At 38.3% G+C, this 15712-nt stretch overlaps 1 protein-coding gene across 13 annotated transcripts in view; it reads left to right on the top strand.

Annotated features, from left to right (window-relative positions):
• The window catches only part of SYNJ1 (synaptojanin 1), a 120126-nt gene that overhangs the window by 82336 nt on the left and 22078 nt on the right, over positions 1–15712 (top strand). For 4 of the 13 annotated variants that reach the window (XM_050956092.1, XM_050956082.1, XM_050956166.1 and 1 more), the window contains exons 24-28: positions 4653–4865; positions 5999–6037; positions 6161–6298; positions 6895–6933; positions 14290–14337. In XM_050956092.1, the coding sequence (XP_050812049.1) occupies positions 4653–4865; positions 5999–6037; positions 6161–6298; positions 6895–6933; positions 14290–14337 (477 nt within the window). The remainder of the gene's footprint in view (positions 1–4652; positions 4866–5998; positions 6038–6160; positions 6299–6894; positions 6934–14289; positions 14338–15712) is intronic. The other 9 variants (XM_050956101.1, XM_050956149.1, XM_050956174.1 and 6 more) reach the window with 5 other exon arrangements.

Raw genomic sequence — 15712 nt, 5'->3', positions numbered from 1 at the left:
GCAGACAGTACAGAACGACAGATAACCGTCATCTTACTGCCAATTTACAATGGCAGCAGATGGTACAGAACGACTGATAACTGTCTCTATCACGCAAAAGCAAACAAATGCTGCTGTGTAGCGCTGCAGTAACGCCTCTGTTAGCGGCATCCAGTACACATACGGTGACAGTAAAAAAAAAAAAAAAAAAAAAAAAAAAAGCTGAACGGGCTCCATGGTTGCCGTGCTATGGCGTCTGCCAGGGCAATTCAGGGAAAAAGGGCGCGAAATGATTGTCTGCCATTGTTTTCCCAGAGGAAGGAATGAGTGACAACATTTACCCAGAACCACCCACAACAATGATGTCATGGTATAATTCCCCACTCTGAACCTTAGCGTCCAAAAGATGGGGTACCAGCATGAATTCCTCTAAGCTTAATTACCAGCTTAGAACCTGTAGCACTGCCACCAACCAGGAATTCCAGTGCCTGGTACACTCTGGTCCCCCCAAAACCTTGCCCAGGGACCCCCAAGACCCAGACCCTCTGGATCTTAACTCAAGGAAAGTAAACCCTTTTACTTACCGTTGCCTCTCCCAGGCTTCCCCTCCCTGGGTTACCCTGGAAGATCACTGTTATTCAAACTCCTTGAATCTTAAAACAGAGAGGAAAATTCACCTTCCCCCCTCCTTCTCAATCCCCTCCCAGACTCTCCCTGAGAGAGAAGGTAATCCTAACAGAGAGAGAAAATTAACCTTTCTCTCCTCCTTTCTCCCCACCAATTCCCTGGTGAATCCAGACCCCTTCCCCTGGGGTCTCACACCAGAAAAAAAAACAATCAGGTTCTTAAACAAGAAAAGCTTTTAATTAAAGAAAGAAAAAAACAGTAAAAATTATCTTTGTAAATTTAAAATGGAATAGGTACAGGGTCTTTCAGCTATAGACACTGGAAATACCCTCCCAGCCTAAGTATACAAGTACAAATTTAAAATCTTTTCAGCAAAATACAAATTTGAACTCCTCCCAGCAAATACACATTTGCAAATAAAGAAAACAAACACAAGCCTAACTCGCCTTATCACCTAGTACTTACTATTTTGAATCTATAAGAACCTGTATAAGGGAGATTGGAGAGAAACCTGGTTGCACATCTGGTCACTCTCAGAACCCAGAGAGAACAACAACCAAAAACTAACAGCACACACACACACTTCTCTCCCTCAAGATTTGAAAGTATCCTGTCCCCTGATTGGTCCTCTGGTCAGGTGACAGCCTGGCTCACTGATCTTGTTAACTCTTTACAGGCAAAAGAGATATGAAGTACTTCTGTTCCATTAACTCTTAACTATCCGTTTATGATAAATGATTTTTGCCCTCAGGCACTGGGATCTCAACCCAGAATTCCAAGGAGCAGGGGAGACTGCGGGAACTATGGGATAGCTACAGAATAACTACCCACAGTGCAACGCTCCAGAAATCGACGCTCGCCTCAGACCATGGACGCACACCGCTGAATTAATGTGCTTAGTGCCGCCGCGTGCACTCGACTTTATACAATCTGTTTTACAAAACCGGTTTATGTACAGTCGGAATAATCCCGTAGTGTAGACGTACCCAAAGAGTCCATTGTGATGAGCAAGTATGTCTCCATCCAGATCTAAATCTAGGAGGCAGAATTTACCACCACGGATCAGTGGGTGAGAGAAGTAGTGAGTTGCGGGTACTCCCTTGAACTAAAGCCCTACCCCATCCCTGTTTTATCCAATCCATCTTGAATGACCCCATCAAACCTGAATTAGTATTATGTCAATTCTTGCATCTTCTGGACATAAAAGCAATAGAAATTGTTCCATCAAAAGAGAGGTTCCTAGGTCTATCCTCCAAATTTTCATTATTCAGAAATGTACCGGGGTAGTGGGAAATGGAGGTCAGAACCATTCTGGATCACAACAATGGATGAAGAAAACAAGATTCCAAATGGAGACCCTAGCTTCAGCAGTAGTATCCTTGTATCAAGGGGACTTCCTTGCTTCTGTGGAACTAGTAGATGCCTAGCTGCACATTCCCCGTAGGGCCATGCGACCTTAGACTATTGAGATTTGCACAGCCCATTACCAGTGCCAAACACTACCATTCAGCCTGTCATCAGCCCTCAGGGTCTTCACCAGATGCTAGTGGTGATAATAGCTAAATTCAGGTCGTGGGCACTCAACCTATGTTCCTTCTGGACGATATCTTGATCAGAGCTCGAACCCAAGCAGCAGCACACAATGCCGCAGCCACAACACCAGATCTGCTTCATACACATTGTTTCACAGTAAACACTAGGAAAAGTCCTTGATTCTTTCCACAAGGATAATCTCCATGCATCTGAAGAAGTGGGAATTTTACCCACGAAAGCTTATGCCCAAATAAATCTGTTAGTCTTTAATGTGCCACCGGTCTCCTTGTTGTTTTTGTGAATACAAACTAATATGGCCTACCCCCTGATACTTCACTGGGAGTGAAAATAGACCTTTTGAGATCACTGGACAGATTCCAGGAAAACGAACCTGATATCCATATTAGTCAAGTGCACAAGGCTAGCCATAGCTCAGTCTCTCCAATTAATGGGCCTTCTGGTCTCATGTGTAAGATTCACAACATGGGCAAGGTCTCATGTCAAGTGTCTCCAGGCCTTTCTCTTGAAAGTATGGAACCATTCACTGGAACAAATGCAACATCACATACTGGTTCCAATTCAGTTAAATGCTTTAACTGGTTTTCCTCCTTTCCTGTAGCTTTGATAAAATGTTAAGGATTAATTTTGTTTAAAACTGTTCAATGGTGGACAGTGATTTGGGTTATGTAAACACCGTTGACTCCTTTGGGCCTATTTATTCCATCTATGTTAATACAGCCTGCCTCACAGGAGATCATCATCCCATTGTTATGTCCAGAGCCAAAGATCCCCACAGAAGAGCTGTGGCACACTTTGGCTGTTCAAAGAGCACTGAAGATGTATATCAAGTACACAGAATTGACAAGAATATTAGGCTCCTTGTTAGTCTGTTTTCATCCAAAGTGCTAAGGACTCAAAGTATATCCAGACTATCCCTGGCCAGATGGATCAAGTGCTCTTGTTCCAGATGGAATCAAGGCACATTCCACAAGATCTGTGGTGACTTCATGGAGAAGGGGGTGTGGCCAGCACAGATTGTGCTGCAGTTTGGAACTGCCTCTGAAAACAGGAGGGGAATAATCCATACGTATCAGAATTGTGCAAGGTGCTGCTAGCAGAAAGAAAATGATCAGGTAAAATATTTACCAATCCTCAATACAGAAGATTGTACTTTCCAAGGTCATATCAAATTACACTTCATTTAACATCACATAGTCCCTTTAACAGGAAAAACACCATAAATAATAATCCCCCACAACTACCTCAGAATCCCTCACTCACCCTTCTATGAAACGTCTAAAAAGATAGATGAGCCTTAAAGCAAGTTTATAAAGATTTTTTAAAAATCCAGGTCTTGTCAACCCAAGGAGGTAATTGGGTCAAGGACTTCTAACTGAGAATGCTCTGTCTGGTGTTTCCTCCTTTAAAACTAGTTAACTGTTGATTTAAGCAACTTGGCAGATTGCAGTTGCTGTATCATCACACATGGTACTGTGCCCAAACCATTTACAGCTTTTATTGATTAAAAATGCCATCTTAAATTCCACCTGGAAATTAATGAAGAGCAAGTGCAGATCTCCTAGTACTGGTATGAGTTCTCTGCATGAAGCACTGCTTTGTAAGTAGACAACTGTGTTCTACACTATTTAAATTTCCTAATTACTGTAAAGTTCTATGTAGAACGTACTATTGAAAAGATTCATACACTTAAAAAAAAAAATTAATAAGACCTCAGATACCTGTTGCAATGTCCCACAGGGACATGAAGGCACTCCAAAATCTCTCCTAAATAATAGAAGGATTGCAGGGACCTCGGTTATCTAGCAGTATCTTCAGAAAGGAAAAATCGTAGCTATATAGTTATTTTACTTATCTTTGAGGTATGACTAATATACCTGGTGAAAATATTTCCCAGAACTCAGCAAGCTTTTCTTATTCCCAGCTTGGATTTTTCTCATTCCCAGCTCATTTGATATATTTTTCTGAGTAGGAATTATTCATTTGTTTTGGGACATGGGCTCCTATTTTTAGTAACCTTTGGGCTATAGAATTACTTATTCCCCAGTTAGATATATGTTTCACAATTAGCTTCTGAGTCCTTTAAGTACATATCTAATTAAAATGTCTATTGAAGTAATCTTTATTTGCATTTTATGAGCAAAACTTGGTCCTCTCTGGTGGCCATCTGAAAGGATAGGCTTTGTACAAAATCAAGATTTTTAGATACTGTGATTTTCCTTTTGTGCTTGGCATTTTCAGTATGCGCAGAATTTGAGTATTTCCAGCTTCTCTGGGTATGCCTACACTCTTCATAGGAACAGTTGTATCATATAAGAATCATGTAGAAAGGATCTTTCAGTGGTTAGTTAATTCTTTGAAACGTAGGATTTTGATGATTTCATTATGAAAAGTAGACCTCACAATAAATAACTTCCATGCCTGGAGTCAGTTTGGATGGGACAAACATTTGTAGATCCCTTTACTTTATATGTTTTTTTTTCTGTTTTTTCTAGGTGATATTGATGACTATAGTACTGAAGTGGAAGAAATTTTTCCTCAACATCTACAGCCAGGTACAAGTTCTGGTCTTGGAACCTCACCAGGCTCTTCACCTCGTTCTAGTCCCTGCCAATCACCCACATTGTCAGATGGACCGCTACCCACCCTTCCAGTTAGACCAAGTCGAGCACCTACAAGAACTCCTGGACCACCTATATCCTCACAGAGTATGTATCATATTACATAAGTCAGACAACTACATCTCATTCTAGTTACCTACAATTTGACCTTGAAGAATATAGTAAATATTAAACTGGTTAGTAGGTATTTTATCAGGCTTACATATTATTCAAGGTCAAGTTGTAGATAACTAGAGTAAGTGAAGTAATCTGTTTTATACCTCCAGTGAAGAACCCTGTGACATGGTGTAGCAATATAATCCTCGTTTATTTTAACCACACTGATTAGATAAGCGTTTCTCAAATGTGGCCACAGCCTCCTAGCTGTGATTGAGGGGGACAGCAAAGCAGCGGCTCCTCCCCTGGGGCTGCCTGCATGAGTCACCCAGCCATAGGGTTTTAGAGTCCATCACTGGACTCACCCCCTGCCATCACCTCAACCCCCGCTGTCTCGTCCAGTAAAGAATAGAGACAACTGTACATTATTTTTATTATTGAGTCTGCAAAAAAACATACATACATAAATTACAATGATCTGGACATGTATACGTGCATATTTATTTGTTTTTCCTAAAGTTAATTTAAGTATTTTAGGAAAAATTCTCAGAGGGCCACCAGCAAGAGTTGGTGATAGCACTCTGAGGCCACCAAAAGATATGTTGAGAATCCGTGGATTAGATACATCTCATTTCAGTGAAAAGTGAATTTGTACCATTATGATACAAGGCAAGGTTGTTGCATGACTAACTTCAACTGCCATGAGAAAGGAGCTTTATGTATATGACTTTCAGTTTAAACAGCTTTATCTTAGTGATAAGAATGGGAATAGGGAACTGTAATGATATTTTGGCACTTTAAAAAACATTGCCACACAAATTCATTTTTAAACAGTTTGTGTCACTGTAATGGGAAGTAGTTTTTTTACAGTGATTATACTTATCTGACAGAACACCCTCCAAATTGCCTTTAAAATTTCCCTTTCTCCAAGGAAATAAGCAAATAAAGAAAGCCTGGGTTGAAATAAAATGAAAATGTATTTGATGAAATATGGTTTATAAGAATCCTTAAGGTACCCAGAAAATACTTAATGGTCAAACTTTTTGGCAGATATCATTCCTAATCAACCTGTGAATTAATTCACACTCTTATCAAAGTCAATTTCTCTTATTCTTACTTCCCAGAAACTTCGATGCCACATGACAGTGCAACACAACCACAGTGTGCGTATCCACATTTGGTGGTATTGACAGAAACCTTTACAAAAAACTTTTCAGTAGAAAATCTTTACTTGATTTTTTTTTTTTAAACAAGGTCATTAAATATGTGCTGATTTTCTTGATCAGGTTCTCCAGTTGATTTTCAACCAATTACACAACAGAAAGAGTCTACTCAGAGTTTAGAGCCTAAACGTCTTCCTCCTCCTCGCCCTGTGGCTCCACCTACGCGGCCTGCTCCACCACAGAGACCACCCCCGCCATCAGGTAATGCAGTGATGTATACCACACAATGGGCAACCTTTTGATGTACAGTTTTATTCAAGTCTGTGTGATTTTATTTATCCATCAATTCATCCAGTTGACTTACTGACTTTTTCTTTACAAAAGGTGTTAGATCCTTTTAACTAATTTTTAAAAATGGAATGTTTCAGCTAGATTTTACATATCACAGCTTTTTATGATTACTTTTTAATACACAATTATGCTAATTTTTTTGAGTTGGCTTCCTATGGATGTTTGTATTTAACATTTTAATTATCTACTGCATTTTAATGTTTCTTAAAAACTAATTCTTAATCTTTTGTTTTCACTAATTTAATTCAAATGTTAATGATATTCCTGTTAACTTTTGAGTAAGTATAGATTTCATATGTATGTTTAATATAGTAAAATTAATCACTTTAGGGAAAAGTATATTTAGATAAATTGTAAGTGGTAAGCAGTGGAGAAGTGGTAAGAGAAACTGGATGTTGAGAGAGTATATATGAGCCATGTAACAGCTAACCAAAGTGACTCTTGATGTTTGTAACTTTCTCATTCTGTTTTCTTTAATGCTGCGTACATTTCTTATATACTATAAGGGGGTAGGAGCCCTGCACCTGCTAGAAAAGAATTTGGAGGTAATAATTTAATTGTGTTTTCAAACATGACTAATAAATAGCAAAACTTCTGTGGCTATTAATATAACCATATATTTATCCTGAGAATATTTAATCTGATGCTTTCCAAAGGCAGAAGTTGATATGTGTTGTGGCATATATTCAGTTACTTTAAAAAAAATCATTCCTTTAAAAAGCAATATCTTTTTTTCTTAAACTCTATCCTCTCTCTAGAATTACAGTTTAATCTTAGGGGTCAGTAAGTTCTGGACAGCAGCTACTACTACTTGATGAGTAAATAAAGAGCATGACAATATTTTTTCAACAGTTATTTACATGCTATAGACATGTCAGTTAAAACTGGTCCTGACCTTCATAATTTAAACTTAGTCAATATGCACAACACAGTTCTTAAAAATATAAAGCTATCTTAACTTCAGACTAGCTGTGTTTCTCCATGAAGAGCATTATAAAAAGGAGGATTGTGGTTAACTGGTAGTCATGCAAGTAGGTAGCAACATTTCACAGATTAAGACTAGTTCATCCACAATACCTTCTCTTGTGGTTTTAAAGTAGAAAAATCAGTAGAGAAAACTGTTTAGTTTTTTATTATTTTTTAAAATGTTACCATAAAAAACAAAGTAAAATGGAAATTAAAAGGAACAGTCACAAGAGTGAAATGCATGCATATTGCATGAAAACTTTTTTTAAAACACTTACAAAGGCTCAAACTATAAAAGGAAAAAAAAAGTACAAGGGCCAACAAAAGGCACCACGGCTAAATAACAGACTGAAAGAGGCAGAGAGAGAAAAAAAAATCTTTTAAAAAATGGAAGTCAGATCTTACTGAGGAAAATAGAAGGAGGTATAAACTCTTGCAAGCCAAGTGTAAAAAAAGGATAATTAGGCAGGCCAAAAAAGAATTTGAAGAGCAACTAGCAAAAGACACAAAAACTAATAGCAAAATATTTTTAAATACATCAGACACAGGAAGCCTGCCAAGCAATCAGTGAAGCCACTGGATGATCAAGGTGCTAAAGGAGCACTTAAGGTAGCAAAGCCTTCGGGGAGAAGCTATATGAATTCTTTGCATCGGTCTTCACTGCAGAGGAATTGAGGGAGATTCCTACACCTGAGCCATTCTTTTTTGGTAAAAAAAGGGAACTGTCCCAGACTGAGCTGTCAATAGAGGAGGTTTTGGTACAAATAGATAAATTAAACAGTAATAAGTCACCAGGACCAGATGGTATTCACCCAAGAGTTCTGAAGGAACTAAAATATGAAATTGCAGTGCTACTAACTGTGGTATGTAACCTGTCGCTTAAATCAATCTCTGTACCAGATGACTGGAGAATAGCTTATGTAATGCCAATTTTTAAAATAGGCTCCAAAGTTAATCCTGGCAGTTACATGTCAATAAGCCTAACTTCAGTACCAAGTAAATTGGTGGAAACTCTGGTAAAGAACAGAAATATCAGACACCTAAATGAACACGATGTGTTGGGGGGGGGGGGGGAGTCAACGTGGCTTTTGTAAATGGAAATCATGCCTCACCAATCTATTAAAATTCTCTGAGGGTGTCAAAAAGCATGTGGATAAGGATGAGCCAGTGGATTTAGTATACTTGAACTTTCTGAATCTCTCTGACAAGGTCCCTCATCTAAGGCTCTTAAGCAAAGTAAGCAATCCTGGGATAAAAAGTGAAGTCCTCTCATGGATCTGTAACTGGTTAAAAGATAGGAAACAAAGAGCAGGAATAAATGGTCAACTTTCACAGTGCAGAGAGGTAAATAGCGGGGTCCCCCTCTGTACTGGGACAAATGCTGTTCAATATATTATAAATTATCTGGAAAAATGGGTAAACATTGAGGTAGCAAAGTTTGCAGATGATGCAAAATTACTCAAGATAGTTACGTCTAAAGCAGACAGTGAAAAATTACGAAGGGTTCTCACTAACCAGCATGACTGGGCCAACAAAATGGTAGATGAAATTCACTATTGATAAATGCAAAGTAATGCACATTGGAAAACGTAATCCCAACTATACATATAAAATGATGAGGTCTAAATTACCTGTTACCATTAAAAAAAGAGATCTTGGAATCATTTTGGATAGTTCTCTGAAAACATTTGCTCAATGTGCAGCAGCAGTCAAAAAAGCTGACAATGCTGGGAATCATTAGGAAAGAGGTCATAAAACAGCGAATATCATAATGCCACTACATAAATCCATGGTACACCCACAACCTTGAATACTATGTGTAGTTTTGGTCACTCCATCTTAAAAAAAAAGATATATTAGAGTTGGAAAAGGTACAGAGAGGGATCCATGTGAGGAGATTAAGACTGGAACAGTTCAACTCAGAAAAGAGACAACGAAGAGGGGATATGATAGCCGTCTATAAGATCATGGTGTGGAGAAAGCAAATAAGGAAGTGTTATTTACCCCTTCACATAACACAAGAACCAGGGGTCACCCAATGAAATGAATAGGCAGCAGGTTTAAAACAAAAGGAAGTACTTCTTCACACAATGCACATTCAACCTGTGGAACTCATTGCAAGGGAATGTTGTGAAGGCCAAAAATATAACTAGTTTCAGAAAAGAATTAGCCGTGATGGATCTATCCCCCATGAACTTATGGGCAGGATGGGTCAGGGACGCAACCCCGTGCTCTGCGTGTCGCTAGTCTCTGACTACCAGAAGTTGAGAATCAGCGACAGGGACGGATCACTTGATAAATGCTCTGTTCTGTTAATTCCCTCTGAAGCATCTGACACTGGCCACTGTTGGAAGACAAGATACTGGGCTAGATGGACTATTGGTCTGACACATTATGACCATTCTTACGTTCTTATGAAGATGGCTGTGTATACATAAACTTGATTTCAGAACTTCAAGTATAAAATAGATGAATTGGAAGATAATTCTGGGTATTCATATGTGCGTGAACATACTATGTGTGTCACTAGTTTTCAAATTTCCCGTTACTTCCACAAGAGATTCTTGAGTGAGAGTTAAAGTTGACATGTACCTGCTTGCAAGAAAGCACATTCCAGAAAAATAAAACTGCAGACTTTTGGTGAGTCTTACAAAACAGGATAAATGTTGTACACAGTACCTAAGTTAACAACTCGTATTTTTATTGTATTGAGCCATAGATGTACGTAGCAGTTAAATACATTTGAGTGAGGAGGACGAGGAAACATTTCTGTGGCAGTCTGATTTATTTATTTATTTATTTTAAATGGCAGCTGTTTGAAACTTTTCTTGGGTTTGGAATGTTAGAATAAATAATAAGGCAATGGATTATTGAACAGATGGAGGTGGCTAAAGGCATATTAAAATTGCATATGGCTGTGCAATTCATCACATGGCTATAATTTTATATGCACACAATTACTTCTGTGTGTGTTTACACATCTGTTATTCACAATTATCTCTAAATGTATATTTTAAGTTAGAACATTGTAGAACACAAACCCTTTCACTCAATTTCTCAAGTTTAGATAGGTATAAGAAAGTGTGTTTATTGTGCATCAGTCAAACTGTCAAAATTCAGTTTTGCCAGCATTTAGTAATCCGTAGTTTAAGATGAACCATTCTGGTTTTGGTTAAAATAATTACAATTTTAGAAAGCAGCTAATACATGTTGCACTTTCTGCATATTATTATATGATTAGTTTGCATCATATGTCCTTGCCAAGTATTTTTCTGTACAATGACAGAATCCTGTCTATCCTACCTTCAGCCTAAGCTGTGAAAAAACTAGTGTGTCACTCAATGAGCATTGCAAATTATTATTTCATTCTTATATAACTAGTAAATAAAATTGTTATGCTATCTTTCATTTCCTGTCCTGTCCGTACATTCATCCCATTCTTTCTACCTTACTCGTTCCTTCTCTACTTCCCACGCGCAGCTTCATGCCTTCTGCCTTGCTGCTCCATATACTTGGAATACATTCTCTGTATCTTCTTTCCAATCCTTCATAAAGCCATCTCTTTGAGCAATTCCTCCTTTCTTCCATTAAGCCTGTGACACCTCTCCTTGAACTGTTGTCCTGTGCTTCATTTTTTTTCTTTCGTCTTGTTCAGAGTGTAAGCTGTTTGGATCTGATCTGTATTTATAATGCATGGTGTAGGTGGTACTGCATACTGTAAAAAATGTTGCAGCATGTGGTATACAATAAATATCAAATGTTGTACATAGACCCATGCAATATATACACTGGCACGAGTTAAGGATAGCTTTCATGTCCTCTTTAATTATAAATTGATATACTGGTATGCATGTAAGTTGAACCATTCACATCTTTTTAAACATAGACACCTTATGTGATAGTTTTGCCCATAATTTTTTTTCACCTTTTATCTTGGGCACTTTACATCTTCAGGGTCTCCTTGTGCTGCTGTATGCTTTGAAGACTCCTAGTGGGACTCTAAGCTTTCCCACAGTGTAATTATGTCTTGCATCTGTATTAGGAGTAGGCTAGAACTCAAGGGGGGGTTTTTGTCTTCAGCTTTTAGATATTTGCAAATGAATAATGCTTTTGCCTGATCATTCAAGCTATGATTGTCATTGGGCACCTTATAATAATAATGTAATAAATAAGATTAGCTTTCAGTTGTTTGGAGTTGGGGATTCAGTTAGCTTATTTTGTAGTGCCTTACATATTTATGATTTAGAAACACATTAAGTAATTTCTTACAGAATATGAAGAAAGTTAATGATTGTGACTTGTCACCATTATATAATATTTTTTTCCTTCAATAATACCACGTTCTGTACAGAGAATACCACGTTCTGTACAGAGAATATTTCTGTTTAACTGTACAAAGGGCTAAAACTTGTCTGTCAGCTTAAAAACTATTGTTAAGATGGAGTTAAGTTTGAGGGTATGTACTAGTAATGTAGAGTGAATACATTACAGGGACATTGTCATTATCCCAAAAACAAATATTCTAAAACCAGGAAATTCATAGTTAAGGTTTACCTTAAAAGAAATACAACATTAAGGTATGGAGATATGCAGTTTATATACCCACACAACCTTTACGCCACCTTGTGGTGATGTCATGAAATAACCAGACAGTTAAGGATCAGTGCATAATATTTTTGTACTCCCAGATTAGGTTAAACCGATTTCAAAGACCTATTCCATTCCCCCTCCCCCCCCCCCTTTTTTTTTCTGGTATGTCTATGGGGCAGAGTTAAGGTTGTCTGGATGCATTAGGACCTGGCAACCATTTTGAAAATTGGTAATTCTTTGTGGAATTCTGTTTAAAACAAAAAACAAAGTTCTGCATCCTTTACTGAAGAAATTTTCAGTAATGAAGAAAAATGGCAAAAAAAGACCATTAATTTTTTTTTTAGGTTTTTTAACATAGGGTTCTAAATTTCTGAAAGGAACACTTTTTAAAAAATTTTCACTCTAATTAACAGATTTACTTGTTAAGTTTCAGAAAATAGAAATCCTGGTGTAACCTTAACTATTAACATCAAGAGTAGTATTAGTGGTGGACATTGGGATCATTTGATCCAGGGGTTCCCAATATATGGTTCCCCACATTATGATCTTTTAATTTTCAGTGTTTTAAAATCCATGTGTCTATTGGTATGCCACAACAGAGTCAGGGGTATACTTGCTGTAAATTTAGTGTCATTTAGTCCAAAATTTCTCAAATAAGATCTCCCACAGGGAGCTGATTTTAATTCAAATTGCTCTAAAACTCGCATGCACAGTGAGAGTTTTTTGAAAACTTGTATTCCACACTGGGAGCTGAGGTGAACATTGGGAGAGGGGGGGAGGAGAACACTCGAGTAGATGAACAAGTCAGTTCACACCTCTGCAGTGAGGAAGATTGTGCAGAGTCCTTTCCTCCTACACTAGCCCCTGAGTTAGAGTATGGAGTCTGGGCTTCCCTCCAACTGGTAGATGTATTCAGAGCCCATCAGTTACTGCCTTCCTCACTTCCTTGCTGAAGGCATGGAGGGGATACAGGAGGAACAGAACTGGTAGCTGAGTGGCAGTGAGATGTTCCCAGGAAGCCTTCTTTTGCTCCTCAATCATGCCCTCCTCTCAACCACACCTTCCTCCAAAAAAATAAAGGAAATTCACTTCTTTAACACAGAGTTATGGTTGGTAGCAGTGCCCTGTCCCCTTCCAGAATACTGAGTGCACCAATACTTAAACCTCTGAAAACCAGGAAATACAGGATTAAGTTACACACCAGTCCCACCCACAACATTAACAATGTCCACTTTGAGTGAGTCTCCATCCTGTTCCTGGCAAATTTTTGTAGCACTCTGTCCTTCCACATGCTATGGAACACTCTGGGAATACAGCATACGGGTATGGAGGAGAAATCATCAATGTGTGGCTTCACTACGGCAAAAGTTGCATTTAAGGCAGTCTTAGTGAAGACTAGCTGACTCTGCCTGGCCTCTACTTGACCACCGAGATCTACTAATGAAAAGGACTATATAAGAGCGAGGTAATAATAATATAATATTTACTCTGCACAAATCATTCTATAGGTCCCAGATGTTACTGTCCCTTTATCAATATCATAAGGATTGCCTCTGGAACATCCCCTGCACTTGGGTCTGTCTTGTAGTGCGGTGTTGTGTGCCACCAGACTACTATTTTCACAATCCAAATAACTCAGAACAGAAACAAGAGTCCCTCATGCCTTTGGGCACAGTCACACCTCTCCTCATATTTTAGTGTGAACTGTGGGAACCTACTGCAAGATATAGCTGCCGCTAATACAGTGAAGGGCAGTTGGTGTGCATACAAATGAATGAAAGAATACAGTTTTGAAGAACACCATATACCTGGTAAAATATCACATGTTCTTAGTCATTTCTCATGTCTGCTTCGTATAGGGCAGCCCAGGCTGAAACATTGGGCTCATCTACATAGAGAAATTGATGGGCAGAACTAAACCTCTATGTGGACACTTTATTCCAGAGTAAAAGTGACTTTATTATGGTATAATTACTCCCACATAACTACAGCAGTATAATATAATTAAGATATTTTGGAAGAGTGCAAGGCTCTGCCAGTCAACTTTAATTGTGCCTTAACAAAATTTTTAGGCAGTGAATATAGCAGACATTTAAATTCTCTAACAAAAATATAAAACTGAAACCGTGTAATATTTCTGAACATTAACTGAATTGTTGAGTTATTTCCAATTAGTGTGACTTTCTTGTGCTGCTGCAGTTGGTAAGAGTGCAATATGATTAGGCCATTTAAAAATACCTTAAATATGAAAACTCTTTTGTATGTTATGTCCTGTATGTTTCTGCCTCTTTTCAGTCTGCTGCTTTCCTTATGCAATATACAGCTTCTCTTCTTTCTCTGAAAAGGTCTTGGAGCTCCTCCCAGTCCTGGGGTAGCTAGGAGAGAAATAGAAGGTAACATAATGATTTTTGCATGGTAGAAGTGAATCTTTAAATTAATACCTGAATGACATTAGTGTCCTCACTGCTTAAAGACATTCTTGCTGTTTAAATCCAACAATTTGTTGTGTAACTCCTAAACTTTTATCCTTCTATAGTATATTTTTTCCAGACTGTTTTCTATTTAATTACTTGCATTTATTGGTTGCTTGCAAGTTTATGTTGAGTCAAAATTCACTCATGAAAGATTAAGTGAAAAAATTAAACCATGGTAATGAAAACTTTCAAGATTTAATCTCAGAATTGTTTAAAATAATTCAGAAGGGTGTGTGTATGTGTGCAAGGGTGGGTTAAGGTGAAATCTTTTAAATAAGTGCTTATAGGTATCTGTTCTAGGCAGAAGACTTAGGAATAAAGAATATTTTATCTGCGACTAAAGCAGGGCTCTAGCAAGTTCTTTTTTTCTCTTAAACAAAGAACTGAATGTCGTGTACTTTCAAGGGAGTAATTTTCATTAAAATAATTTAGCACACTGAAAATGAAGTATTGCCACAGTGGGAGGAGCTAGCTACCCCGCATACATGCCTGTTTCGAACGGGATCATACTCGGGACAGCTAGACCCTCCCGTATACCGCCATGGCTATGCTCAATCTTTAGCATGCTAGCTTAATTGGAGTTAGCATGGGTATGTCTACTCCAACTGGAAATTACACCTTCTAGCTCTAATGTAGACATACCCAAAGGCCATGTCTACGTTAGAGAGCTTACAGCCGCATAGCTGTACCGCTAAAGCTGTGCTGCTGTCAGATCTCCTGTATAGCCACTCCGTGCCGATGGGAGAGAGCTTCCTGTCCACATAATTCAACGCACCCCCAACGAGTGGCAGTAGCATGTCTCCCACCAACATAGTGCTGTCCACACTAGCTCCTCTGTTGGTGTCACTTACGTTGTTCAGAAGGGGGGGTTTTGAACCCCCTGAGCAGCATAAGTTTTACCAACAAAAGTGCTAGTATAGACATAGCCTTTGAGAGCAGAATTATCTGCCAATTGGAGCAAATTTAACCAATTAAGAGCTGCCTGTCTTGAGATTAGACACACCCATTTTTCGGCCTCCTTCAAGTTACCATATCTGACATTCTACCTGGGACCTTCATGATTAATAGGCAGTAGATCAGTCACTAATGAGCCTCTCTCCCTTCCTGAGACATTCAGAGGTGTGTTTGTGTCAGTTGGAAGAAATAATAATTATGATTTTACATATTTTGCACTTCATCATTTGAATGTTGCATTCAAGGCTGATCATCAGAATCATCATTCAAATGTTGACCTCATTGTCAAAATGTTGTGCTCAATAACAGGAGGAAGTTAGAGCCAGGAATCTGTACATAA

This window comes from Gopherus flavomarginatus, chromosome 1 (genome assembly GCF_025201925.1).
Source record: "Gopherus flavomarginatus isolate rGopFla2 chromosome 1, rGopFla2.mat.asm, whole genome shotgun sequence".
NCBI lineage: Eukaryota > Metazoa > Chordata > Testudines > Testudinidae > Gopherus > Gopherus flavomarginatus.
Note: the sequence above shows the minus strand (reverse complement) of the source record. Positions and strands in the feature narration are given on the sequence as shown.